At 52.4% G+C, this 27,874-nt stretch overlaps 1 protein-coding gene across 1 annotated transcript; it reads left to right on the forward strand.

Annotated features, from left to right (window-relative positions):
• The first annotated feature begins 2 nt into the window (after window positions 1-2).
• Window positions 3-26,180, forward strand: DDB1 (damage specific DNA binding protein 1). Its single transcript, XM_045854827.1, has 27 exons — window positions 3-247; window positions 1,431-1,579; window positions 2,628-2,744; window positions 3,105-3,326; window positions 5,190-5,304; window positions 6,220-6,317; window positions 7,027-7,185; window positions 7,803-7,886; window positions 8,439-8,555; window positions 9,151-9,253; window positions 12,477-12,552; window positions 12,645-12,753; window positions 14,759-14,937; window positions 15,034-15,197; window positions 15,275-15,382; window positions 15,534-15,741; window positions 16,461-16,556; window positions 16,660-16,771; window positions 17,751-17,874; window positions 18,179-18,343; window positions 19,019-19,113; window positions 22,361-22,531; window positions 22,895-23,004; window positions 23,266-23,435; window positions 23,631-23,733; window positions 24,738-24,861; window positions 25,424-26,180. Exons 1-27 carry the CDS (start codon window positions 187-189, stop codon window positions 25,505-25,507), a joined length of 3,423 nt encoding a protein of 1,140 aa, XP_045710783.1. The 5' UTR covers window positions 3-186; the 3' UTR covers window positions 25,508-26,180.
• The last annotated feature ends 1,694 nt before the right edge of the window (window positions 26,181-27,874 follow it).

Below are 27,874 nucleotides of genomic sequence, written 5' to 3' on the forward strand. Positions count from 1 at the left end.
TCCAAGAGGCCCGGTGAGGCCGTCCCGTGATGCTCCGCGTCCCGGTCGCTCTGGCCTGCAACGTGTCTGTGGGGCGGAGGCAGCGGCCGCGGAGTTCGCCGCGCGGGCAGGACTGCCTGTGTCTTTGCTGGTGTCCATCTCTCTGTCGTTGCTCTCGAGTCTCTACAGGCCGCTCCAGATCTCGACATGTCGTACAACTACGTGGTAACGGCACAGAAGCCCACCGCCGTGAACGGCTGCGTGACCGGTAAGTCTGCCCGGGCCGGAGACCCCGGCAAGGGAGGGATCTGGGGAGACCCCGAGGCCTAGGGGGGGACCCCGAGGCCTAGGGAGGCCCGCGGCCCTTGGGGCGGGCAGCCGGGCGGGCCCGGGCTCGGGCCGAGGAAATGGAAGGGTCCAGCGGCCAAGGATCCTCTCCTAGTCCACGGCTTCAAAGAAGCTGTTTCCACATGCGCCTTTTGGGGTGTAAAACCTCGTTCGAGGGTCCCCCTTAAGTCCTGGGAGGTCACTTGGCCTCGAGGACAAGGACGGGCCCAGTGGGACCGAGAGCGAAGTGTGAGTTGGTTGTGTGCTGTGTTGCTTGGGCCTCCTCATTGGCCTCGTGTGGTCAGGGGAAGGGGCGGTGGTGATGGCGATTTTGGAGTCAGAATTTTCTTGTGGGAGAGCCTGGCGGGTGGAGGGACGTGAGGAATGCTCGCACTCACCCGGAGCGGGACTGAAGTCCTCTTCGCCTGGGGCTGTTTACACCAAGGAGCTGCTGGAAAGGAAGATTAGGGTGGCCCTGCCTACTGCTGTTTTTGCCTTGTTGACTGTGGAAAGATTAAGGAGACAGATGTCCCGAATCCGGGAATAATCGTCTTGAACTAGGTTTTCAGCAAAATTAGGGTGATCTCAAACTTGTGTGTTTCTGTAAATACTTATTATGATTACAGAACAAAACAGTTGTCAGTTTGAAGTGGTAAGAGAGTGTGGGCAAGGGTTTCAGTAGACTACTGGGGCGGGGGCGCAAGCAGTCTGGACAAAGCAATGTTTTGATATAAAGCTCTGAGAATTTTCTTCATTCAGCCTGGTCTTTGCGGTGTATATTTTGTGAAAAGGTAGATAATGACCGAACAGAGATAAACACTTTCTTAGCATCGCTTAATTAGAAGGTAAGTATGCCCTTGCAAAAGGAAAAGGAAAATTCGAGGGCGCAGAGCCATCTGAAGAAGATGAAGGGTTTTCACAGTCATTGCCAGTTGAAGGACATGCTGCTCGTAAGCTGGTCCAGTTTTCTTGGCATGATTCGAGAAGTAGCTTCCATGAATGTCCGAAGTGAGACTCTTTGAGGTGCTGGATTTGGTGAGAAGGGAGGGAGCTGAATCAAGCGAGAATTCTGGAGTTTTTAGAAACTGCTGTGGCTTCAAAAGTTAGGGTATCTGTTCTTTCAGGACACTTTACTTCAGCTGAAGACTTAAACCTGCTGATTGCCAAAAACACGAGATTAGAGATCTATGTGGTCACAGCCGAGGGGCTCCGGCCCGTTAAAGAGGTGGGCATGTACGGGAAGATCGCCGTCATGGAGCTCTTCAGGCCCAAGGTAAGCACGCGCTCTGGGTTGGGCCCAGCAACAAAGATGGTTTTATGTTTTCGTGGGGTTGTTTTTTTTTTTTTTTTTAAATCATTGCTTGAGAAGGCTTAGGAGAGAAACAACCCATTTTGAATGGCAGACTTTAATTTATATTCTTCTTGAACAAGCTTTCTATAAGTGGGGAAAAATTGATCAAGTTGACTTCTTAAAAAAGGAGGAAATTAAAGCAGATTGAAATGTGGGTCATCATGGCGACTGGGAGCATTGGCTGTAGAGTAAGGCAGTCCTAGCTTCGTTCCTCCTTAATTCTAACTTGGGGTGGCACTTAACCTTTCAGAGCCTTTACTTCCCTATCTGCAAAATGGGGATAACGGTATCCATTTCCTGGGTTATTGTTGAAGATGAAATAATTTAATGGCACAGGGCCTAGGACATAGCAAGCACTCATTGTTACGTTAACAATTAGTATCATCGTTATTATTATTCAGATGTTTTCATTCAACTAACCACCACTTGGCTTCATTATGTCTTAACTGAATCTGACAAAGCAATGGGTTCAACATTTTGATTTTAACCCTTAGAACAAAATACATTGGGGGGGTCTATGTTAATGAGTAAGACTTTGTAGATCCGTTTTAGCTTTATTGTTATTCACATTTTTTCCTCTTTCTCCAAATACTTGGAAAAGATTAGAGGAGTCATTACATTCATCTCTCAGAATTTGAATGGAATGGCTGAGATTAGCTTGATACGGCACTCGATGAAGATACTGTTACGGAGAGCAGAGGGCTGTGCAGCTGAGGACTAGATGTTTACCAGTCTCAGTCCTGGCCTTTGGCACACACCCTCAGGGGGTGGGGTGGGGGTGTGTGTGTGTGTGTGTGTGTGTGCGTGCGCGCGCGCTTATGTCTGTTACGAACTCACTGGATATTCTCTTCAGGGAGGACAAACAAATTCTTACAGAAATGCGCATGCTTCAGGAATGATGCTTAAAGGCTGGACGGGGACTCCTGTTTTAAAAGAACCTTTTTTTTGATAGCATGATGTTCGTTTCCAGGGGGAGAGCAAGGACCTCCTGTTTATCCTGACAGCCAAGTACAATGCCTGCATCCTGGAGTATAAGCAGAGTGGTGAGAGCATTGACATCATAACTCGAGCCCATGGCAATGTGCAGGTGAGGGGGCCGCTTTGGGCTGAGGAGTGTTTTCCAAGGAGGGCCGTCACGGTTTGATGAGGAAAATTGAAGTGCCGGGGGCAGCTTTCTCTATATGATCAGAGAACCAAGGAGAAAGAAAACACTAAGGATTTGAGCTTTTATGAGGAAAGGACTTCTGTAGTTTACTCAGAGTCCAAGGGACAGGGTAAACAGTTCACGGAGTTCAGTGTTTCACAGAAACACACGCACTGACATTTGGGCGTTCTGGTTTGTCACGTAGATGCCACTGCTCCCGAAATCATTCTGGGAAAGTGGTGCCTAGTGTCCTCTGTGCTCTGGGTTTTGAGGTTCTTTCCTAACCCCAGTTTTGCTTCTCAGGACCGAATTGGCCGCCCCTCTGAGACTGGCATTATTGGCATCATTGATCCTGAGTGCCGGATGATTGGCCTGCGACTCTATGATGGCCTTTTCAAGGTCATTCCGCTAGACCGGGACAATAAAGAGCTCAAGGCTTTTAACATCCGCCTGGAGGAGTTGCATGTCATCGATGTCAAGTTCCTATATGGTTGCCAAGCCCCTACCATCTGTTTTGTCTACCAGGTACTGGACTGGGAGGAAAGAGGGAGACGCTGTGTGGCTTGGCATAGTAGGAGCTCATTTTCGCTGCTAGTAGGGTAGGCAGAAGTGGTTCATGTGTTTGTCCTGAAATGTTTTGAGCAACATAATTAATAGGGTCAGGTTTTGGCTGTGTCTTGAGTGCAATAGCACTTGTTGTGGAGGCTGGAAGCTCTTTGAGGCTTGTAGCGGGTTTTAATTGTGAGATTACATCCTGGTTATGGGCCTTGGAGATTTTGTAGGGTGACCCAGTTTAGTTTTTCTTTGTTTCTTACTGGCGTGCTAAGGGATCGGTAAAGCTTGGCTGTAGAGAAATGATCTAGAAGTTACTTTTACAAGCAGAGAGAAAAATGTCCTGATGCATTTATGTCTTCTAAGAAGAGGTTGGCATTTTATTCAGCATTCACTTTCTGGTGACTTGCTGGCTCTGGACTTCTATTTTAGTCTGTGCCTCAACCTTCAGCAGAGCTGATCGTGGGCAGCTGTTCTCTGGGCCAGATCTGCTGGGGGTGGGGGGACAGGGTGGCAGAGCACCAGATTAACATGCCTGTGTCTTGGTGAAATCTCAGCCTTTTAACAAAGGGCCATACAGCATGAGGTCACTCCACTAGCATGTTGCTGTGTAAATGACAGAAGGAAACCGTCCAAGTCCGTGTAATCTGTGTGGGTATGAACACACTGAGAGCTGCGTTAAGTATTGGAAGTACACTGATGTATAACTGTTTGTAGGTTTCTCAGTGTCACTAGAGGTGTTATGGTTCTGAGGCTGGTTAGAAAAAGTTCAGTTGAGTAAGGTTGCAACTATTTTGGGACATCTTTCTAAAAACCATCTTTACAGTCTTTTAATTATCAGAGTTGAAATAAAAACTTAGAATTTCTCTTTCTCCTTCAGTTTTCTAAATATCAGGTCATTGAAACATTGATGCTGGTTATTGTGACTCTGCCTGTCTGCAGCCTCAGGTCTGCCAGTGTGAACAGTCTTTTCCTGTTTGTGTGTCTCAGGATGCCCAAATCCAAACTTTGTGAAGTTGAGAGTTACCCCACTATTGATGGGAAAATCGAATTTTCATGAACTAAAAATTCCTTTGTCTGTTTTTTGTGTCCAGAATTCCATTTCACTGATGTTTACCACGTGAAAGGTAGTTATGCTGATAGTTCATGGGCTGTAGCAGTCACTAAGGTGTGGTCCCTGCACTGGAAAACATCGTCGAATTCCTTTCATAACTTCCCAGACCCTGGTCTGGCCTTTGCGAGGCTGTCCCCCGCCATCAGGATGCAGCCTGCTCCCGGCCTGCCGAGTTACCGCCGCATAAGGAGGGCTGCTCCGGGACATGGCGGCTGTGACTCAGAAGGAGGAGGGGCGGGGGGGGGGGTGCTGACTGACCCCAGGGGAGCGCCGTGTTGTCTCCCTGCCACCTCATCGGGATGCCTTTAAGACTTTATCACATACCTTTAAGAATGCCTTTAAGACTTTTAAGGATTTAGGTGCATGTAGCTTCTTAGTGCCCTTTTTCTCTTTAGTTATTTTGTAAGTTCCTTGTGGTTAAGGAGTATGGAATATGTACTTTTCATATACACACACACAGAAATTTACATGTTTACCTTGTATCGTACAGTGGCTGGTTCAGCAGGACAGTTTCCTTCTTTTTAATTCTTAAACCTTTATTGGTTGGGTGATCTGTAGGTGACAGTAGGCCTCAGTGACGGTCTACCCAGGCAGTCACAGGCACGGTCACAGACAGGAAGGTTGGCACGACAGGATTGTCAGATGCTGGGCGGTGGTCACCTGTCGCTTCCAGGGCCCCTCTCCTTCCCTAAAGGCCAGTCCTTCCATCTTTTCCCACTTAGGACCCTCAGGGGCGGCACGTGAAGACCTATGAGGTGTCTCTCCGAGAGAAGGAATTCAATAAGGGCCCTTGGAAACAGGAAAACGTAGAAGCTGAAGCTTCCATGGTGATTGCAGGTTGGTTGGGGGTTTCAGGAAATTTGCCCCCGTCTCAGGTCTCGGCCAATTCCCCGATTTTCTTCCCTCCTCGCCTGCTCTGCTGCTTCCTTTCAGCGCTCAGGGCCGTCTCGCGTGCACTGGCCAGGGCTCCCTGTGCCTCTTCTGTGAGGGTGCTCTCCTTTGCTTCTTCCACTTCTGGTTTGCGGACTGTCTTGTGTTTTACTTTTCCACCAAAGTATAGTTTTTCTTTGCTTGGGGTTAACTAAGACAAATTGATTTACAGAGTGGCATATGGGAATTAGTCTCGTTATTTTATTGTTGAGCACAACCTTTAAAAAACTGAAAGGAGCCGGTAGAGCTTAGCTCTTCCTGTTCCTTTATCTCATAGGTGAGGAAACAGGGCCCGAGGGACTCGCCCGTGCCTGTGCCCACGTGGCAGAGCCAGGGCTGCGCTGCAGACCCGTTTGCCCCTTCCATACCTGTGCTGTAGCCCCGGCACTGTGCTGTGTGTCTCGGCTAGTACGGAGGGTGTAAACCCTTAGGTGCAAATTGGCTCTTCTAGATGGCGGCCCTGAGCATGGGGGAGATTAAACTAAGGAATAAGGAGAAGAGTAAAGCTTTTCCTTTGGAAGGATCTGAGGTGCAGGAGAGGAAAGTGGGGAGGATGCGTGTGGAAGAGCACCGAGCGGACTGTACCCTAGGAGCTCAGACGCACCACGAGTGGCGATAAAAATATCACCAGGGTTAGGTAGTGCCGGCCTGCAGTCTCTCAGACAGAGATCTCAGAAGAAGACCGTCATGTTCCGTGGGCTGAGGTATAAGAGTAATGACTGTCTTCAAGTTTGCCTCGTGCGCCTGGGTCAGTGCCCTTGCTGTCGCAGGGTCTGGCAGGTCCAAGGGCGGAGCCCTCCAATGCTGCCCTTTCTCCTGCAGTCCCAGAGCCTTTTGGAGGGGCCATCATCATTGGGCAGGAGTCAATCACCTATCACAATGGTGACAAGTACCTGGCGATTGCGCCTCCTATCATCAAGGTGAGTGGCCTTCCTGTCCGTTTTCTTCCTTCTGTCTTTCTCCCCCTTCCCCCCTGGTTCTTACCCTGCTCCTCTCTTCGTCCCCATTTGTGAGAAGGAGATGATGCGCAGGGTCGGCTGTGCTGCTCGCTCAGCACAGGAGACACTGCGTTGTCACACGGTGTCGTTGGGAATGCAAGGAGAGGTGGGCTGGTTTTGCTTAAAAAGACCCCACTTGCCTCTCAGAGAGAGAAATGCTGAAACAGGTTCACCTTTCCGTTGACTGGGGCCAACTTGAAGAAGGGAAACATTTTATGAATTCTTTTGAATATTTGTAGGTCTCACATCGTGTAAGTACTATGGTGATAAATTACATAGACAAAATTAGTCATAAAAATTACAAGCTTTAAAATTTCAAGTCCTAAAAATTAACCCTTTAGTATAAATAACACAGTCTGTGGTAGCATTTATGGTCCAGTGAATGATTAGAGCTGCTTTCTACTCTTTCTGTTCCTATATTCCAGGAGAATAATGTGTGAATAAACATTTTAGGTATATTGAACTCACAAAATTGTCTTAGAATAAAAATGCCCCCACTTTCAGTCACACACGCAGTGTTCGCTGAGTGGACTTCTTGCTCAGGCAGTGGCTGAGTTTGGTAAAGGGAGTGTTTGCTCTCTGCTTGTGGAAGGCACTCAGCCTCCAGTGACGGTGTCCTCCCTCTGGGCAGCAAAGCACAATTGTGTGTCACAATCGTGTGGACCCCAACGGTTCCCGCTACCTGCTGGGAGACATGGAGGGACGGCTCTTCATGCTGCTTTTGGAGAAGGAGGAGCAGATGGACGGCACCGTCACCCTCAAGGACCTCCGGGTAGAGCTGCTTGGAGAGGTAGGGCTTGTTCCCACGCTGCTGTGTTCTCCCAGGGGCCTGGCGACCCCACGTGTGTGGTCCCGTGCTGCAGCTGGGAGGTCCATTTCCTGGCAGCAAATGGTCATTCATGACCTAGAAGCGTGTTTTGGAATGAGTTAGATGTTGAAGAATCTTAGAGGCAGTCTGGCACTACCTATCTGAAGCACTTTAAGAGAAAGAAACAGAAAGGAAGCAGAAAGAAATAAAAAAGAATTAAAGGTTAATGTAATGCTGATACTCACTTCTGGGAGGAGATTCCAAAAAAAGTTTAAGGATTACGCACTGAATTTTAGAGGTTTCTAATTGTTTTGAGGAGACCGAAGTGGTTGGGATTGAAGCGATCCTTTGGAATAGGCACCTCAAGATAAATTACAGGGTTTTCTGGCTGTAAAGGTGTAAAAAAGGGAGAGTCACAAACGTCCGAGATGTAGGAGCATTTTTCAGTGTGACCGGGGATTTGAAATGCACAGCTGTTTCAGCCATGACAGCTGCAGTCCAGCGTTCTCCCAGCGCAGGGCTGAGAGGTGGGCGGGACGGTGTCTGGGTCCCGTGAAGGGTCCGTTCTGATGCCTTTCTTGCTGTTGGCTCTCTCCTAGACCTCCATTGCCGAGTGCCTGACGTACCTTGACAATGGTGTTGTCTTTGTCGGGTCTCGCCTTGGTGACTCGCAGCTGGTGAAGGTGAGGAGGCGATTTTTTCTCTGTAGCTTCTTCTTCACTGGCTTCCCTGCTGCTTCCCCAGGTGTCTCTTGTGTTGGGTACCCTCGGCATTTCTTCACTTCACGCATATGCCTGCTGTTCAGCTCTCTACGTGGTTGGTTGAACATCCTACCCTGACTAGCCCTTTGTCCTAAAGGTTCATTCAGCAAATGTATCAGGCAGGGTGCTGGGTGCTGTGGACAATGATGAACAAGACCCAGCTCCTGACTTCAAAAGCTCATAGTTTAATGTACGGGATGCCCTCTAAAATAAGAAGATTTTGGACCTGTGCAGAAACGTGCATGCAAACACTTTACATAAGTTTCCACACTGCTTCCTTAGAAACCACTGCCCGGGGTTAGTGGTCCCCTGTGGCACAGCCACACTCCTCGGTCAGCGATCCCCTCCTGGAAACCTCCAGTGGAACACCAGAGGGCAGGTCCAGTAGGACCGAATTTCTTCCGGGCGAAGACTCTCTTTTGGGAAGGCTCTGTTAGCAGCGTTGCAGGACTGACAGGGTTTTCGTCTTTTCAGCTCAATGTTGACAGCAATGAACAAGGCTCCTATGTCGTGGCTATGGAAACCTTTACAAATTTGGGACCCATTGTGGACATGTGCGTGGTGGACCTGGAGAGGCAGGGGCAAGGGCAGGTAAGGGGGTCAGCCTGGAAACGGGCGGCTGCTGTTCCCGTCAGACTGTGTCCTCCTGGGTTTGCCCGTGCAGCATGGGGACGCGCCCTGAAGGTCGCTGTCAGAGCCTTGCTCGCTAATCCCACTGGTGGAAGGGTCACTGCCATTTGCTGAGTGCCTGTCCTGGTTGGCCAGGCACTTTATGTACGTGACCTGTGATCACGTGGGCACCCGGATAGATGGGGGTTCTCGGCCACTTCAGAAGAGAGGAAACTTAGGGCTGAGGAAGATTAAGTAACTTGTCCAAGGTCATGTAACTGCTAAGTGGTAAATGTGTCTGACTCCAGGTCCTAGGGCCTCTCTAGTAAACCGGGTTCCAAGGGTGGAAGCAAGGTTGCTAGGAGGAAAAGGGGGAGCTGTTTGCTTGTTGGACTAGGCCGTTCTGTCTGCTCAGTGTATTTGAGGGCCTTTGGAGACCCAGCGAGTCTGTGTTCTCACACCCAGCTCCACAGGAAGGGGCCTTGGATTTAGGTGCAACTAGTGCACTTTCTGGGCATCAGTGCGATGGCCTCAGGCTGTGGAGGGGGTTATTTAGAAACCTTTTCTCTCCTTGCAGCTGGTCACTTGCTCTGGGGCTTTCAAGGAAGGTTCCTTGCGGATCATCCGGAATGGAATTGGAATCCATGAGCATGCCAGCATTGACTTACCAGGCATCAAAGGTAGCCTTTTGGTGGACATAGGATGCAGATCTTACTTGAATGACCTTAGTGTTTGACCTTGTTACCTGTTCTGAGGGCTTGGGTGGTAGCTAGAGAAAAGAAGGTCAGATGAAGAGTAAAGAAAGTCACAGTAACAACAAAGTTAAACATACTTTAACATTCTTTAGTATAAAAGTTTGTTTAAAAAAAGAATACTGTTGACCAAAATTGAATCATGGAAAGAGGAATGGGAAGGAAAAGAATTAGAGGTTAAATTTAATGTTTGTGGGGAACTGATAGAAGCCCTAAAGCAGGGGTGTCAAACTCAGTTTCACCGGGGGCCACGTCAGCCTTGGGCTGGATATAATTTCAGGACTGTGTAAAACGTGTAGTGCTTGTGTTGGGACTATATATTATACAGTCCTAAAATTACATTTGTCCCTTTGAAGGCAACTGCAAGGCTGATGTGGTCCCCAGTGAAAATGAGTTTGACACCCCTACCCTATAGAAAACGGGGACAGAGGATATCATAGAAAGGTATAAGTAACTTGTAGAACAAAACTACACAAATTTTTTCAATTCCAGGAGAACTAATATAATCAAAAAGACCAAACAAAGACTGCATAATGAGAAGCTTACAGTAAACATAACCCAAAGTAACATGACAGAAACGATACCAAACACGTATGAGTACCTGCATCTCAGGTCAGGGCCTGACACCACATCAGTGAATGTAAATGGGCTAAATTCGCCTGTTACAGGAAAAAGACGATCAGATTGAATCCTAAGGCAAAACCAGTTTAAAGTTGTATAGAGGAGGTACAACTAAAATAAAGTAATTTGGAACATAAAAAAGTGGAAACAGAAAAGAAATAGAGGTTTATGAATAAGCAAGGAAGAGGTCATATAACTACAAAACCCAAGAGAATCAACTGAAAAAACTATAGACAAAATTCATTAAGGTACAGGAATATGAAATTAATGTACTGAAATCAGTAACTTTCAGTTAAAAACACAGAGGATATAGTAGAGGGAAAGAGACAATTTGCAATAGCAGTGAAAAGGCAGAGTACCAAGTAAATAAATTTATCAAGAAACGTGCAGAATCTATACATGGAAAACTTTCAAAGCAGTCTTGAAGGACTAAAAGGCTAGATTGATGAAATGAGAAAGGCGTCCCAAGTTCTTACAAATCATTATGAAGCTGTTCTGTCTTTGACTGTTCGGACATAATGTTTCTCACTAAAAGTACCAATAGGTCATTTTCCTTGACCTAGACAAGCCACAGTCCAAGTGAGGAAAAGAAGCAAGCAAAGCCCAGAAACCTAAGGGCCGTGAGACAGACTGCCCTTACCAGATACTGAAACGTACTAGTGAACCTCAGCAACTGCAAGTGCGGTTTTGGTGCACAGATAGTCTCATGGCAGACTCAAAAGTCCAGAAATCACACAATTATATGTGGAAATTTAGGATATGATCGTGGTGGTCCCTCAGTTCAGTGAGGTGAAGGTGGTTGATTTCAACGGTATTGGGAGAACAGTTACTTGGGAAAGATAAAGCAGGACCCCTATTGCATAATGTGTACCTTGCTAGGATCTAAATGGATTAGAGACTTAATGTAAAGCATGAAGCAGCACAAAAGCTGAAATAAAAAGTTTGGTGAATTCCTTTCTGATTTTGGAGTGGGAAGGTCTTTTCAAAGTAGGACTCAAAAGTACAGAGGCCAAAAAGAAAGATTGATAACTTCAACATAAAAATAAAACATTTCTGCATGCCAAAAAACAAAACTCTATAAAGGTAGAAGAAATGGAAATTAGTTAAAAAGGTCATCTACTAGCCAAAGACCTAATCTCCCTAACTTATAAAAAAGAATTTCTAGAAAGATCGCCAAACTTTCGGTCCCCAGTTTGGCAAAGGACATGAATGGACAGGTACCAGGCTTCACTTTGTATCAGGAGGAATGCAAAACAAAACAAGGTAGTGACACCATTCTCTACCTAAGGACCAAACCCAAAGGCTTGGCAGCGTGGTACAGTGGTCAGGCTGTGAGCAAGTGAGCATGCTCGTTGGCAGTACCCACCAACACCGTGGCTGCGTTTAGTGAATTACCCTCGAACCCCAGTTCTGGGCCTCTGCCCCCTAGACCTTCACAAGTAGAAAATGACGTGAGTGTAAGACTATTCCTCGTGGCATTGCATGGTACCTTGAAGTCCACTGCCAAAGTGTCCAGTGGTGGACAGACTCATAAACTGGTGCAGCTCCACGATCAGACGCTGCGCAGAAGTCAGAACCAAGGGGACGCCCCGTTCTGATACGGGCTCGGCACACACCCAGTGAGAACTCGAGGTGCAGAACAGTGTGCAGTAGGTTGGTCTATGTTTGTGTTTGCTTGTCATGCAGTGTTGACCTGTTTCCTTAAATTTAGAAAATACGCTGGAGCCCTGGCTGGAGCGTTGTCCCATAAACCGCAAGGTCCTGGGTTCGATTCCCGGTCAGGGCAGTGCCTGTATTGTCGGGTCAGTCCCTGTTTGGGGTGTACGGGAGGTGGCTCGTCAGTGTTTCTCTCCCTCTCGTTCTCCCTCCTTTCCCCTCTCTTCAAGGAGCATGTCTTTGGGTGAGAATTTAAAAAGTAATACTGAAACAAACAATTATTAACCAGTGTTACCCCAATAAATTAAATTAAATGAGAAATATAGTGGAAGGACAAACTGCAATAGAAACTGTCCTTGATGACTTATTTGAGGGATAGGTTGGAGGGAGAGGTATAGGAGTGAGCCTTCTGTTACATGTTTTTTTTTTTTTAAGATTTTAGTCATTTATTTTTAAGGGGAAGGGAGGGAGAGAAACATCAGTGTGTGGTTGCCTTTCGTGCGCCCCCCCCACCAGGAACCTGGCCCTCAACCCAGGCATGTGCCCTGGGAATGGAACCAGCGACCCTTGGGTTCACAGGCCCGTGCTCAATCCACTGAGCCACACCAGCCAGGGCTCTGTTACGTTTTAAAAGTAAATTTGACTTTGAGTCATGTGATGTATTACCTGAAATCAAATGAAAAACCTTCAAATACCAGACTCAAAACAGTTTTTAGAATATCCGACTTCTTCAGAGTCCTAATGCTGGGGGGGCATAGTCAGCCCTAAATTTAGGGCTGACTCCAAATTTCCCGCTCTTCCCGTGGGGTCAGCTGGCCCTTCCTTAGATGTGTTGGTCTGTGCTATGCATCTTAATCCTCGACCTTTGTTCCAGGCCTGTGGCCGCTGCGGTCTGATCCTAGCCGGGAGACTGATGACACTTTGGTGCTCTCTTTCGTGGGCCAGACGAGGTAGGATGAGTCTGGTGCCAGCCCTAAGTGCTCATGTGAGGGTGGCAAGGGGGGAGGCTGGGCCGGCTGACCCCGGCCTCCTTCTGCCGCAGAGTTCTCATGTTGAATGGGGAGGAGGTGGAAGAGACCGAACTGATGGGTTTTGTGGACGACCAGCAGACTTTCTTCTGTGGCAACGTGGCGCATCAGCAACTCATCCAGGTAACAGCTGAGAAGGGGGCAGGCCCCATGTCCTTGAATTTGACCTAGAGTGTAGTACAGAGCACCACCAGATTTTAGAACAGTCCATTTTTACAGCTGTAAAAATACTGTTAAAGAGTTAGAAGAAATATAAGTTACTGATAACCCACTACTCAGCAATAACAATTTCACAACTCTTAGCTTTGGAGTTATTGCTTTTAGCTTTGTTTCCTCTGCAAAATATAGATATGTATTGTTTATTCATGCTTTCGTTAGTAGACTGGTGTTATTACATATATATATGTGTGTATATATATGTATGTCTTGGGGGGTTCTTCTTTAGCACTAAGTATACCCTGTTTTCTGAGGCAGGCATTTGCCCCTCATTATAATATGGATGCATGCGTACTGGGAGAAACGCAGGAAGAAGAGAAACAAGTAGTCAGAGTGCTGCCCTCCATGTGCGCCTGCTGGCTGCACTCCGCACATACTGCTTGTTAGAACCAGAGCTCTCACGCTTTTCGGGTTCTCATTTTAAATCTGTCCGCAGTGCGGGGCCAGATAGCGCTTTGGCACTTGTCATCCCCGAGAGCCTGATTTCCGAGCCCCTGGCCGTGTTCTCGTGTTTGGAGTGACCCCTTTGCTCTTGGGTCCCGCACCCACCTCACCTTCTGAGCTCCCCCCGTTCTGGCCAGAGTCGGTGTTTGCCAGTGGCGAGCGGACAGCACTGGACTGGCTGGGGGGGGTTTTGAACCGGTTCCCTCTTTTCACCCACCTGGTCTTCCTTTTAGCCAGTGGGTGATGGCTTGCTAAATAGTGGCTTCCTGATTGGGCAGTGGCTTACCAAAGGCCTTTCCTAATTAAATGCCAGCTCAGCTTTGATAGGTCAAGGTGAATTGATACAGCGTCATCAACCTACTTTTTGTTTTGCTTTGGTGATGAAATACATTTATAAAACATGTCAATACAATTTTGTTGCCTTTACTAAAGAACTTTAAATAATTTTAATTTGTGCATAGTCGAGAACTTGGATATTAAAAAATGTTAGAAGTGTCATGTTATTACATAGTTAACATAATCTTTTCAAGGCTTTCCAATCCCCTAAAAATAAAGATAGGTCATTTGCTAGTACCACTTTCTTAAAGAATGCACTTTTGCTAGTTAATTTTTCTTTTTTTATTTTTTTTTAGAAGTTTGGGCACTTTTTTTTTTAACCCTCACTCAACGATATGGATTTGTTTCTGTTTTTGTTTTTAAAGAGGGGAAAGGAGGGGGAGAGGGAGACATCAGTGTGTGGTTGCTTCTTGAGTGCCCCCTACTGGGGACCTGGCCAGCAATCTGGGTATGTGCCCTGACTGGGAATTGAACTGGTGACCCTTTGGTTTGCAGGCCAGTACTCAGTCCACTGAGCCATGCCAGCCAGTGCTCACTTTTACTTTTGATATATATGCTATTAACATTGGTATGTTATAATATGCATGAAGAAGAACTTGGGCCCTGACTGGTGTGGCTCAGTGGATTGAGTGCTGGACTGTGAAACAATGGGTCTCCAGTTCAATTCCCAGTCAAGGCACATGCCTGGGTTGTGGGCCAGGTTCCCAGTAGGGGATGTGCAAGAGGGAACCACACATTGATGTTTCTCTCCCTTTCTCCCTCCCTCCCCCTCTCTCTAAAAATGAACAAATAAAATCTTTTTTAAAAACCTTGGATATTTTAGAGGTCTCATTTCTGGGTTGAGAACTGCTGGACTGGTAAGTCACAGGGTTTCATGCGTCCAGTTCCTTCCCATAGGATGCGGTTGAGCTACCCAAGCCTTGATCAGAATGAAGCAGGCCCTTTTTTCTGGTGGTAGGTATGCAAGCTATAAATTGCCTTAAGCCAGTCTTCTTCTGGGCTTCAGCTAGAAACATGGCAGAAGAGGACTTCGTGGCTCATTCTTAGGGCTCTCCTAGGGCGTGTGTGAGCCCTCCCCAGCTCCCACGCAGGTCCCTGCAGGTACTCCTGGACACTGCGTTTCTGTCCCTAGATCACTTCTGCATCCGTGAGGCTGGTCTCTCAAGAACCCAAAGCCCTTGTCAGCGAGTGGAAGGAGCCTCAGGGCAAGAACATCAGCGTGGCCTCCTGCAACAGCAGCCAGGTGGTGGTGGCCGTGGGAAGGGCCCTCTACTACCTGCAGATCCATCCTCAGGAGCTCCGGCAGATCAGGTGAGTGCTTATCTCCCCGCACCGTCTCCCTCCCTCGTTCTCTGGGACTGCTTTCATCCTTGCCTTTCTCCCGCTGCCGTGTTCCTCTTCGCTCAGCCACACGGAGATGGAGCACGAGGTGGCCTGCCTGGACATCACGCCACTGGGGGACAGCAGCGGGCTGTCCCCTCTCTGTGCCATCGGCCTCTGGACAGACATCTCGGCCCGGATCTTGAAGCTGCCCTCCTTTGAGCTGCTGCACAAAGAGATGCTGGGCGGAGGTGCGGATTTTTCGGGGACCTGGGCTGGGGTCAGAGGCGGAATGTGGACAAGAACGTAACACACCCCTTTCCCACAGAGATCATCCCTCGTTCCATCCTGATGACCACCTTTGAGAGCAGCCACTACCTCCTCTGTGCCTTGGGGGACGGGGCGCTTTTCTACTTCGGGCTCAACATTGAGACAGGTGAGAAGAGTACTTCCCGAGTGGGGGGCCCTTTGAAAAGTGGTTGGAATTGCAGAGTCCTTACCCTGCAGGGGCTGCGCTGGGACTTGCAGTGACCAGCTCTTTGTCCTGTTTACCTTCCTTCCTTCTCGGGACGCCGCTCTTCCTGTAGGCCTGTTGAGCGACCGCAAGAAGGTGACCCTGGGCACGCAGCCCACGGTACTGAGGACCTTCCGTTCTCTTTCCACCACCAACGTCTTCGCGTGCTCTGACCGGCCCACTGTCATCTACAGCAGCAACCACAAGCTGGTCTTCTCCAACGTCAACCTCAAGGAGGTGAACTACATGTGTCCCCTTAACTCGGACGGCTATCCTGACAGGTGGGCCTCTTCTTCCGTCTTCAGCAGGAGCCACGGATTGAGGGACGGATTGAGGGCGTCGTGGTGTTTCCCGCCCCGCCCCTCTCCTCCCGCCTTTCTCCACCGTGGCAGTCAGTGAACAGCTGAGGGGGGAAGGGCGGAGCAGAGGTTCCCAGACCCACCACCCGTCGCAGTACGGCGAAACTTTTTTTAAAGCACAGCTGTTTTTTGATTCCACCTCAGATTCTGCTTCGGCAGATCTGCGGTTGGGGCCTAGGGTCTGTGTTTTCAGAAAACCTCCCCGGTGATCCAAATGACTGAACTCCTGATTTAGCGACGACCGTGTGTCCCCCAGGCAGGAGCTGTCAGAGTGGGGCCCCTGCCAGCAGTCACGGCCCTGCCTGGAACTAGTTGGATGTGTGAGGTTCTGGGGGCAGCATCCAGCCGATTCTCGATAGTTGGAGAGTTGTGTTCTGGAGCTGCACATGAGCGCTGCATTTGAAAGCTGCGAAATCTTAGCTGAGGCCCACGCAGATCAGTTAGGGAAAATCTCTGGGTGGACCCAGGCATCAGAATGTTGAAGTCTCCCCGGGTGTGTTTTAGTTGGAGGGCTGAAGGTGAGAACCACTGCCTTGGCGTGAACTGGTGTATCTCGGCCCTGTTTTCCTGCCCCTCGCGGAGTTACCACCTCGCGTCTTTCCTCGGGTCTGCTCACGCTAAACCCAGACCCTCCCTTCCAGCCTGGCACTGGCCAACAACAGCACCCTCACCATCGGCACCATCGACGAGATCCAGAAGCTGCACATTCGCACCGTCCCCCTCTACGAGTCTCCCAGGTGAGGCGGGGGTCGGGAAGCGGCAGGGCGTGGTCATCTGGGAGCCGGGGGGCGGCTCCAGACTTCTTCTGAGAGGCGCCGTTGTTCTGTCCTTGTTCTGCAGGAAGATCTGCTATCAGGAAGTGTCCCAGTGTTTCGGGGTCCTCTCCAGCCGCATTGAAGTCCAGGACACGAGCGGGGGCACCACTGCCCTGAGGCCCAGTGCCAGCACCCAGGTGAGGGCAGCGGAGGAAGACAGGTGGCGTTAGAGCAGGGGCAGACTTTTCTGGAAAGGGTCGGAGAGCAGATATTTTCGGCTTTGCACGCCATATGGTCTCCGTCACTACTCACTCCCACCCTGAGGGGAGCAGCCACGAGCAACAGGTGGCACAGCTGGGGTTCCAGGGCAGTTTCCTCTTCGAGAAGCAGGCAGGAGCTGGGCGTGGCCCCCTCGCTGCAGGGTGCAGGAGATTTGGGATACTTGGGGCGCTCCGTGATGTTGCTGCTGGGTAGCGGTGCCAGAGGAGTGATTCCTCCTCTCCCGTCATCAGTTTGGGAACTTGGTAGCATGTGCGTAATTGGGGACAGCATGGCATAACGGTTAAGAGAGTGGGATTGGAGTCTGACAGAACTGGCTTCAAGGTTTATAGCTAAATGCGTGACCTTGGGCAAATCTAAATTTTAATTTTCTCATCTGCAAATGATGGCAATCAGGACAATCTGGAGTCACACATCACGGGGATATTAGCTGATGGTCTTATTCCGTGTCTTCTCCACCTTTCTCTCTGGCAGACATCTGGGAGAGGGCTTTTTCCCCGATCTGGAGTAGAAGGTCTTTGTAGTTTCTATATGAAGCGCTCCCCTGCCCTTCCCCTTGGGAGAGGTGGAGCCTGTCACTTTCTTAGGTGTCCTGAGTCCCTTGGTAGCCTTGCTTGATTGACGTGGCACCGCTGATTTAATGCTCTTTAATGGCCCTTCCATTCCTGTGGTGTTTTGGACCGCTGTGCCAATTCCACGTGGGATTCAGACCCTCGTCCTCGGTCTCCGTGTCCTCCGGAGCCTCTGCTCCCCAGGCGGCACTCGAGCTGCTGGCCGTCAGAGTTTTCCTCACTCAAACCCCGCATCTGCTCCCGGTCGTGCCTGTTCAGCCCCTGCTGCTGCTGCTGGCCCCCGTCCTGCTCTCGCGGGGGTGACGCGAGTGCCTTCTGTTCCCAGGCCCTGTCGAGCAGCGTCAGCTCCAGCAAGCTGTTCTCCAGCAGTACAGCCCCGCACGAGACCTCCTTCGGGGAAGAGGTGGAGGTGCACAACCTCCTCATCATCGACCAGCACACCTTTGAAGGTGCACGAGCTCTTTCTCTCACTCTGTACCTCCGTTCTCCCTAAACTAGGCTGTTCTGGGTTCGGATGTATTGCAGAATTTGGTGGGCCCTGTGATAGATCCTCCTCAGGGGAGGAGAAGGAGGGGTGGGGCCTCCTCAGGTCAGTAGAGGCCGGTGAGGGAGACTCTGCAGAGACAGGAGCCTCAGGAGGCGAGTGTGTGGTTACCCCCTGTGCCCTGCCTGGAGCTGAGCTGTGAGCCTCAAGCGCAAGGCTGCGTGTGCGTGGGGGTCATCGGCCATCACCCCTCTGTACTCTCCTTCTAGTGCTTCACGCCCACCAGTTTCTGCAGAACGAGTATGCCCTCAGCCTGGTCTCCTGCAAGTTGGGCAAAGACCCCAACACGTACTTCATCGTGGGCACGGCCATGGTGTACCCGGAGGAGGCGGAGCCCAAGCAGGGTCGTATCGTGGTGTTTCAGTATTCAGACGGTAAGTGGACACGGCCTCCAGCTGTTGAGAGATTGGGAATTCTGGGAGAGTAAGCGGACTGTTGTAGGTTTCAGAGCCTCAGTTAAGCGGCAGTAGAACTTGTGTTAATTGTTGTGCATGAGGCATTCTGTTCCCTCCTCTCAAGCCGTTGGTGCTCTGAATGCGCCTTGGAGTAGGTGAGCAGGGGCACGCACGGCCCAGCGTGCGTTTCTTCCTTTTCTGCTCTTTGACAGGCAGGAGAAGGGGGAGAGGTGAACGATGGGTAAGAGAGCCTAGGGACTGGAGTAAGGGTGACGAATCCGGGATTTGTTTTCCGCATGGCTCCTCAACCATTTCGGACTTCTTTCCAGCTTCAGAACTTTGTGTTCACGTCCGTGTCTTTGCTCATGTCCCTTGCCGAGCAGTCTCGGATCAGGGCCAGGATGGAATTGGTCCCCTCTTAAGAGACCGACCTGGAGTTCCGGGGTGGGCAGGTCCTGGGCCCTGTCTGCACCACTGCACGTCACCGGGAGGCTCGCACTGCTGGCAGTGGCTGACCTCAGTGTGCACTGGCTGTGCGTTTGCTTTCAGAGCAGTAGTTTTGGGTGGGAGCTAGAGCCCGAGGGGGAACCAGAGGTTTCTTTTGATTTGTGTGGGCTCATAAAGGAGACTCAAGAGTGTCTTTTCCTCCCCCAGGAAAATTGCAGACTGTGGCCGAAAAGGAAGTGAAAGGGGCCGTGTACTCCATGGTGGAATTTAACGGGAAGCTGTTGGCCAGCATCAATAGCACGGTGAGGCCCGTACCGCTTGGTATCTGTGTATGCACCTTAGGTTGCACACCGTCGTCCACAGAGCCCATCTCCCCTGTGTCCCCTGGGCAGCGCGTGTCTAATTGTGAGGGTGACAGAGTAATGGGGGGAGGGGTGGAGCTGGGAATCTGGGAGGCTCGGGCTGGACCAGCTCTCAGACTTGGCTCTGAGAGCCTCCGTGAGTGTCGGACCCTGAGGGCTCATGGGGGCTGAGACGGGTGAGAGCCGCAGAAGCACCTGCTCCCGGAGGCTACTGAGGCAGGAGCTGCTGCCCTCCTGGAGTTGGGGTGCACCACCCTCCCAGTACATGGGTGTGTTCCTCACCCTGAGAACACTTTGAACCCTGTCTTTTAGGGTTTTTAGTGGAGACTTCATCATGTAGGCATGGCATCTTATTAACTCAGTCTCCAGCCCGTTTCCTCCCTAGAGGATGAGGGAGGCTGAAAGTTACAAGCTTCTAATCCCGGCTTGGTCTTTCCGGTGGCGCCCCATTCTGAAGATACCCAGGAGTCACCACGAGTGGCCTTATTAGAACCAAAGACTCCTTTCTATCATCCAGAAAACCCAAGGGATTTGGGAGCTCTGTGTAAGAGGCTCCTGTTACCCATATCACTTAGGAAATCACAAGGGAAGTGGGGGCAGAGACCAAATATATATGTCACAGTGAGGACATCAGAGGTTTGCGTTTGGGTGTGCCGAGTTTCAGTGGTCCTAGTGAAGACGTCGGGTAGGTAGCCAGAGGAGGGGGGAGAGAAGAGAGGAAAGGAGAAGAGAGTGATGATGGGGTTTGTACAGGGAGGGCAGGGCAAGAGAGTTTCAACTTTTCAAGTTGGGAAGTGCAGGGGCACATTTCCCGTTAGAGAAGAATTGCTGGAGCCGTGGTTTGACAGGCAAGGGGTGGGGCGGGACCTGTGCATGGTGTGGCCCTAGCTAGGTGCTGCAGGCTTTGGAGTCCTCTTCTGGTCTGTGGTGAAGTGGCCGAGAGGAAAGGGGAGGAGGGGGGGATCAGAGGCCCGAGGGGAGGGGTACGGACTCGTCATCTCAGGCCCTGAGGGGTGGTGGACTAGGAAACCGACGGCTCCTGGGAAGTGTAGCGCCTGCTCTCAGGAGTGGGCTTGCCGAGCGGGAGAGCAGTCCTCCTGGTGGGTGGTTCTTCCTCGGCCGTAGTTGGAGGGTAGAATCTCACTGAAGTCCGGTTTTGTGGGGTGAGCATGGTCCAGGGAGAGAGCGGCCGGGGAGTGGAGCATCTGTGAGAGAAGTGTTGTGGCAGTGGCCTTGGAAAGGTGAAACTGAGCACAGGACATTCTGGAGTTGTTTTTAATGGCAGGCTCTAAGGGGCAACCACAGGACAAGGTAAGCGGGAAAGAGAGGCAAGGTTAGAGGTCAGGGTATTGGAAAGGTCTTTGGGTGAATACCGAGGTTACCTAGGATCACAGCGATGTGTGTGGGGGAGAGTAATGGGATGGGCGGTGTTGGGAGCGGTTAGGTGAGGCCCTGGCACCTGCATGGGAGGTGGGGGAGTCTGACAGGGCAGGCGAGGGGGTCTTGGAGGGCTGTCCTTCCCCAGTGCCGGTGGTATGAGGGACTGCGTGAGAGCAGACAGCCCGGTGCAGAGGGCCACGGGGCCCTGTGACAAGACCTGCATTTCAGCTGGAGTACCAAGGGACTGGCCAGAGAACAGGTCTCCTGGGACCAGTGACAGCATGTTCCAGAGACTCGCGCGGGCTGATGCTGGAATCGGGAGGGGTCAGGCATGAGGCTGGATCAGGGGCTACTGTCTAGTCCTTTGGTGTCTCACAGAAATGTCACAGGAGCCACAGGTGTACTTTTACACTTTCTGGTGGCCTCGTGAATAAACATAAGAAGCAGCAGGTAAAATGCACTTAATAGTGCTAAAATACTATTTAACGTGTAATCAGTATGAAAACTGTTAGTGCAGTGTCTTACTTTTTTCATACTGAGACTTCAAATACCTGGGGTGTGTTTTGTTTACACTCACAGCACACCTCGGTTCGGACTAGCCGCGTGTCAGTGTTTTGGAGCCACGTGTGGCTAGTGGCTGCCACGTAATTAGACTGTGGAGGTCTGGAACCTGTGTGGTTTTCAGTGGCGTTTGACCTCGGTCATGACCGTCGCCATGGCAGATAGGCCGACAGTGTGGAGAGGGCCGGTGGGGTGTGTTGCCAGCAGTGTGCAGAACTCGCACTCCTTCACTCTTCACGGTTGAGGGTGTGGGGGTCCAGTGAGGCCGGGCTCCCACAAAGGCAGGGTGTGCTAGACCCCCTCGGCCCTGCCCGTGGAGGTGTGGCAGCCGCTGTAATTACTGTGAATGGCTCTTGGAGGGCACCCCTGTGGAGCCCAGGTTCTTCAGACACACCTCGAGAAATCATGGCCTAACATATCCTGTCCAGGAGTTGCCGTAGGCGCAGAGGCCACAGGTGGGGCCCCCCGGACCTTGAGGGGTCTGCCCGGGCAGGCCTCTCCCGGTAGCGAGTGGGTCTTCCTCGGGCTGGGCTGTGCCAAACACCTGTCATCTGCCCGCTGCTTTTAAAGCATCTCCATCCTTCTGGAGATGCGGCTGTGGGTAACTGAAGAGACGTCGCAGTGCGGAAGAAACAGAGTTTTGTTTTGGGTGGGAGAGTGACCGCAGACTGCAGCGCGTGGGAGTCCTTTGTTACGTGGCCGTGTGGCCCGTGGACTTCCCGTTAGTCCTCTCCACTCACGGGGCGGGACTCACGGCGAAGGTTCCAGGAACGAACGAGTTTGGGAAAGGCCGGAACCGGCGGTTTTCGGGGAGGCAGCTCTGGGAACTGGAGATGGACCTTCTGTGTAGAAATACCCTGTAGCCCTGTCCCCAGACTTCAGTCACAAGAAGCCGTCCTTTGTCCTATCCGTAGCAGCCCTGCAGCCGTACGTGAGTCACCGCTGACTCAGTGTTCCAGGGCTCATCTTTCTCGCTCGCTCGCTCTGTGTAAAGGGAAACTTCGTGTCGTTAGTGCGATGTGCTCGCTCTACTTCCATGTTTCACAAATACCACATATATACTGAAACGCCGTGCAAGTCCCTCATCAGACCGCTGCCGGCCCATGCTTGCTCCGTTCAGTGACTGGCGCTGCAGCAGGAGGGGCGGGGGCAGGGGCAGGGGCAGGGGCAGGGCCGGCGCAGACGCAGATGTCCAGTGAGAGGGTCGGGGGCCCTCGGGCTGAGGCGGACGTGCCCTCCCCCCCAGGTGCGGCTCTATGAGTGGACCACGGAGAAGGAGCTTCGCACCGAGTGCAACCACTACAACAACATCATGGCGCTCTACCTGAAGACCAAGGGCGACTTCATCCTGGTGGGCGACCTCATGCGCTCCGTGCTGCTGCTCGCCTACAAGCCCATGGAGGGGAACTTCGAGGAGGTAGCATGGGGTGGGGCCGGCTTCTCGCTCATGCCGAGACCCTGCAGGTGTTTCTGCGGGGGTGAGGGGCAGCCAGGCCCACAGGGACAGAAACATTTTCCCTGGAGCGAACACTCTGCATTAAGGGTTTTTACAGACCCCTCCCCCCACCCTCCCCGTCTGGAACTCTGAGCAGCCTCCATTTCTGGGTCATTGCAGTCAGATGGGCTCTGTTCGCCAGACGCTGGGGGAGAATCTCTGCAGAGTGGCAGCTGTTGAACTCAGGGCAGGCCCTCGGCTTCTGGCCGAGAGGAGACAGGCCTGGAACTGGGTTCCGTGCACACTGCTGATTGTGTTTCTTGCTTTCACCGTGTTTGTCTGAAGATCGCTCGGGACTTCAACCCCAACTGGATGAGTGCCGTGGAGATCTTGGATGATGACAATTTCCTGGGGGCTGAGAACGCCTTCAACTTGTTTGTGTGTCAGAAGGACAGGTGAGCGGCCGGTGGCGGGGGTGGCGGGAGGGGCTGGAGCCCTGGGTCTGCAGGGGGTGAGGGCACTGGGTGCCCTCCCGGGCTCAGTGCTGCTCTTCAAGAGGTCCAGTTTCTCCTGCAGAGAACCAAGGCCACGAAAAGCAGCTTCTCTGAGCCAGCTCCTCTGCTGTGGGGTGTGCGGGTCACCTGGGAGGCTCGGGACAGTGGAGCTGACCACGTGGGGCAGGAGGTTTGGATAGTGAGTTTGTCACTGTCTTTCAGCGCTGCCACCACTGATGAGGAGCGGCAGCACCTGCAGGAGGTCGGTCTCTTCCACCTGGGCGAGTTCGTCAATGTCTTCTGCCACGGCTCTCTGGTCATGCAGAATCTGGGCGAGACTTCCACCCCTACGCAGGGCTCCGTGCTCTTCGGCACAGTCAACGGCATGATTGGTGAGGGTCCCCCCTGCGGGGTGCGCTCCCACACGGCCTCCTCCTCCAGGCCGCCGTTCCAGGGGAGCCGGGCATTGGCAGAGGAGGCTGCCTCGAGCTGGCCCCTCGTGCTGCTTTCGGGGGCTGCCCTTGGTAGAAAATGCCTGCCACGGGCTCCGGAGCCCTGTGCGGCTCACTCTCCCTTTGCTTCTGCAGGGCTGGTGACCTCACTGTCAGAGAGCTGGTACAACCTCCTGCTGGACATGCAGAATCGACTCAACAAAGTCATCAAAAGTGTGGGCAAGATTGAGCACTCCTTATATCCTTCCCAGAGGCTTCCCCTGCCGGGCAGCACGTCCTGGCACTGGTGGGGGGGCTGTGTGATGCCTGGCTGCTTCTGGAAACATCTTAACTATGTTCCTGTGGGAAACAGACTTTTCCCCTTACTTTAACTCACAGGGAAATTGAAACACGGTAGTGGAATAGTGTAATGAATCACCATGTACTTATCACCCAGCTTCAACTGGTTGACCTTGGAAATGTACATGATGTTCCTGAAATGTGTTTGCCTCTGGCCTTCCCGGCAATGCCTGTAGGTCAGTTTAGATGACAACATAGGAACATCTCTCACTGATTTTGTTGGGGGCAGTAGGGTCTGAGGATCCTCGCTAGAGAGGCCAGCAGAAGCTGGGAAAAGTAAAGAAGCTGAACACTCCAGAAGCCCAAGGATCAGCCTCCCCAGGGACCCCCAGGGTTCAGGTAGCACTGGAAGTGTGTTCATTACGGGAGATTTAAAGGGCCCTCCCCAGCAGGAGGTGGGAGGGGCTCCTGCTGTGAGTCTGGGACGCTGGTCATGCGGTGACAAGGAGGGTGGCCTGGCTGCAGCCAGGGAGGAGCCGGGCGAGGTGTTGGTGTTGTGCTGGCCGGCAGGACTTCGGGCACACCTACTGGGCCCCCTTCTTCGTCGGCGAGGCCAGGGTAGACTTAGAAGAGGGGTCCTTCCCAGGCATGCACACCTGCTTCACTCACCGGGAGCACTTGCGAACGTCCAGGGAGGTGTGTGGGTGGGTGGAAGGGTTCCAGGTGAATGACCTGGACTTGATAACTTCAACGTTATTTTGAAGATTTCCCCTGTTGAGAACTGCTGGAGCAGGTAATAATTTCAGGCGTCTCAATTCCAAAATTTGGGAAAGCAGAGAGGTGTGTGGTTGAGTCTGTTTCCTGTTCTCCCCCGACTGCTTCAGACTGGGGTCCCTGGCGGAGGCGGGGCACTGAGAGCAGGGTGCTACCATGTAACCGCACGTTCCTTAACTCCCCGTCCACCTGGAGGTCCTTTCATACTGAGCGAAAGACGGAGCCGGCCACCGGCTTCATCGACGGGGACTTGATTGAGAGTTTCCTGGACATCAGCCGGCCCAAGATGCAGGAGGTCGTGGCCAACCTTCAGGTGAGCTGTGCCGTGTTCGGCGCCGGGCTGGTCACACAGGTTTACTGCGGGGCGGGGCATGCCGGGAGACCGTCAGGACTCCAGGTGCGCCCCCCCCCCTTTACTTCCCAGAGACCAGTGGCCCTTTTATGTGTCCTGCTGTGTGGGAGGTGGCGTCTGAGGGTGAGGAGAGGGAGCTGAGGCTTGGCTCCTGGGTGCCCATCAGGCGCCTGGCACTGTATGAGCAACTTTCCCTGTGTGACCCCTGGGCTTCCCCGATCAGGGCACGTCAGGGCGTGTCTGGGCTCGCGGTAGACCCACAAGAGGGAGGCAGGCCCGGACCACAGGGCAGAGAGATGCTGGCGGTGCTGGCGTTTGGGGTGTTACTCTCTCCTGGGAGAGAGAGATGTGCTCCAGGGGGCCCTGCCTTCAGTGGGCCTCGCTGACCTGTGCCCCAGAGGAGAGGTGCAGGCTTCTGGCGAGCACTTCCTCCCTGCTGTGGGCTTCCTCTCCGGAGGGAGGGAAGGAGGGAGAGAGAGCGCGCTCTGGGCCCTCACCACCTCCCCTTCTTTCCTCACTACAGTATGACGACGGCAGCGGAATGAAGCGAGAGGCCACCGCGGACGACCTGATCAAGGTTGTGGAGGAGCTGACGCGGATCCATTAGCCAAGGGCAGGGAGTCCCTCTCCCAGATCCTCCCAGAAGGCTTTGCCCTCCTGCCTCCCCCCCACCCCCACTGTCTTCTCGGCCGCGGGAGACCTTTCCCTAAGCCAGCTGCCCCAGAAGCCACAGTCGCCTGTGTGGAAATGGGGATTTCTTAGAACTAAAACCAGCTCACTGGACACCTGGGAACGGGCTGAAGGGGAAATCATTTTCTCCCTAGATTTTTACCAGTCTCGCATGATTCCGGCCACCACCTGGGGCCACCGAGCCTTGCTTGGTGCCGCAGCTTCTCCTTCCAGGGAGGGATTTTGCAGTTCTTTGGCCGAAAGGAAGCTCTGTGTGTTTCACTCATGCATTGTCCTCTGCTATCTTTTTATTTAGGTTGGGGGAGCGGGGAGGTTGTGGGGAGAGGATGAGGGGCGGGGAGGGTTCTCTGTCTTTGAGTGAGAACTCCCTTTTACTTTCTTCTGTCGCCTCCGAGAGCTTTGGGTCTGGAGACCTGACCACCAGGCGTGGGCTGCCAGCGTGCAAAACCTGGGGGGGGGGGGACGACCCCCAGGCCGCAGCCTTTTTGTCTCTGGGGAGCTGCCTTCTTCAGGGAGAAGGAGGTGGGTGGACGTGGATTGGTGGTTAGTTTCTGAGTTTTACCAAATAAAAGTAGAATTGAAAGAAGAAAGATCCGTTTGTTTCTGCTTTTCTTCCGGCCGCCCAGCACCCCAGCGTCCGGGTCCCATTGTGCCCAGTTTCCTCCAGAGTCGCTGCCCCTGCTGACGGCAGCTGCTGCGGTCACTGGCCATTGCTTGTCGGGACACGTCCTCTCAAGCTCACTAGTGAGATGGTGTCTGCACCTCTCCTTCGCCACGCGGGATCCTGAGGGTGATGGGTGTCCAGCGTTTGAAACTCCGTGGTCTTTGATTGCCTTGGGTCATCGTTGGATGTTCCCAGTTGCCTCCGTTTGTAGCCTGCTGGGCCTGGGGGTTGCTTGGGCTGCCTGTCCCGGTGTCAGTCTATAGCCAGATGCAGCCTCCCACTGCCCAGCCCCTGGGGACTGCTCCTTGGCCCCAGGCAGGTAACTTCTCGTGCGCCCCGCCAGCTTCCTGTCGCCACGTACTCCCTGAATTCTAGTTTTCTGTCCTCTGGTTTTAATCAAGTAAACCTTCAGTACCTTTAGTTTGAAAACACAAGAGTAGGGCACATTTGGGGTTCCCCTTTCTGTCCGGCGAACAGAGCCCGTCTTCTTTCTGCTCAGCGGGCCGGTGTCTGGGCCCACGTTCCCACCGGTGGCCCAGTGGGGATAAAGGCTGCTCTGTCCCGGCAGCGGAGTGGGGCTGGTCCCGGGCATCCTGGCCGGCTCCTTGAGGGCCAGCCTTTGATACAGTGTCAGGAAAGTTGTGGTTTCATGTTCAAACTGTGGTTTTGAGAGGTTCTAGCTTAAAAGGAAAAGGGCAAGGAAGCGTCTCTGCTTTGGAGGTCTTCCGGAGTGAGGCTCCCTCCCTGGAGGAGGCGTCCGGTCCCATGCTTTTCCCTGCCGTGCTCCTCCCCTTGCCCTCCTGGGCTCTCTGAGGGTGCGGACTCGGGGTCTTCAGGGAAAAAAATAACCAACATCTCTCAAAAACCACAGTTTGAACTCGAAACTCAACACTGATTTGAATTCTTCAAGTCATGGTTTGAAATTGAAAGGGCCTGCCCCCACGCCAGAGACCGCTCTGATGAGGCAGGCAAGCAGTGGCCTCCAGATTGTGATGATTTTAAAAATTGATCTTAGACGGGAGGGCGGAGGATAAGGTGCCGAGATCAGGAAGACAGAAGGTAGTGTGAAGTGTTGCGGGGGCCCCCCAGCCGTCTGACCTGCAGCCAAGGGGACCTGCTGCGTCCAGTAGATGGGCGTCCCTTACCAGGGGCTTCAGGCGTGACTTGGGAAGCTGCAGGGTCCTCACGGTTTTTGTCCCCTGCACTCTTGGGAACATTCAGGATTGCATCCGGCAATCTCTTGGAGACTCCGACATTGTGCTGCCACACGTTCACGTCCCCCTCCCCACTTTAAAAACAGCCCGTCCCCACTCCAGGGGTGAAAGGTTGCCTGTGGAGCTCGGCCGCAGCCGGCTGGAGTGGCCCCTGCGTGAGCAGACGCTGCTGAAGCGCCAGCCTCGCCCCAGGCCTTTGCAAGCGTGGACCCTGGGGAGGACAGAAACACTGACTCATCCCATGGCCGGCTGGAAGGGTCACAGGCCAGAGGCCTTCTCTCTGCAGCCAGCGATGTGGATCCTCCCCCCTCCGAGGAGGGTCGCTTTTGTTACTCGGAAGCCACAAGCCACAGGAGTGGGGAGGCAACCCTGAAGAAGCGGAACTAAGGGACGTGCCCTAACTAGT

Source organism: Phyllostomus hastatus, unplaced genomic scaffold, assembly GCF_019186645.2.
Source record: "Phyllostomus hastatus isolate PE091 unplaced genomic scaffold, TTU_PhHast_1.1 phas_scaffold_11, whole genome shotgun sequence".
Classification (NCBI taxonomy): Eukaryota; Metazoa; Chordata; class Mammalia; order Chiroptera; family Phyllostomidae; genus Phyllostomus; species Phyllostomus hastatus.

Excerpts from the sequence above, each read along its gene's own strand:
- DDB1 (XM_045854827.1), top strand. The coding sequence starts at position 187 with ATGTCGTACAACTACGTGGTAACGGCACAGAAGCCCACCGCCGTGAAC. Across the intron at positions 15,742-16,460 it reads TCGGACGGCTATCCTGACAG|CCTGGCACTGGCCAACAACA; the intron begins GTGGGCCTCTTC and ends CCTCCCTTCCAG. Across the intron at positions 23,005-23,265 it reads TTTGTGTGTCAGAAGGACAG|CGCTGCCACCACTGATGAGG; the intron begins GTGAGCGGCCGG and ends ACTGTCTTTCAG.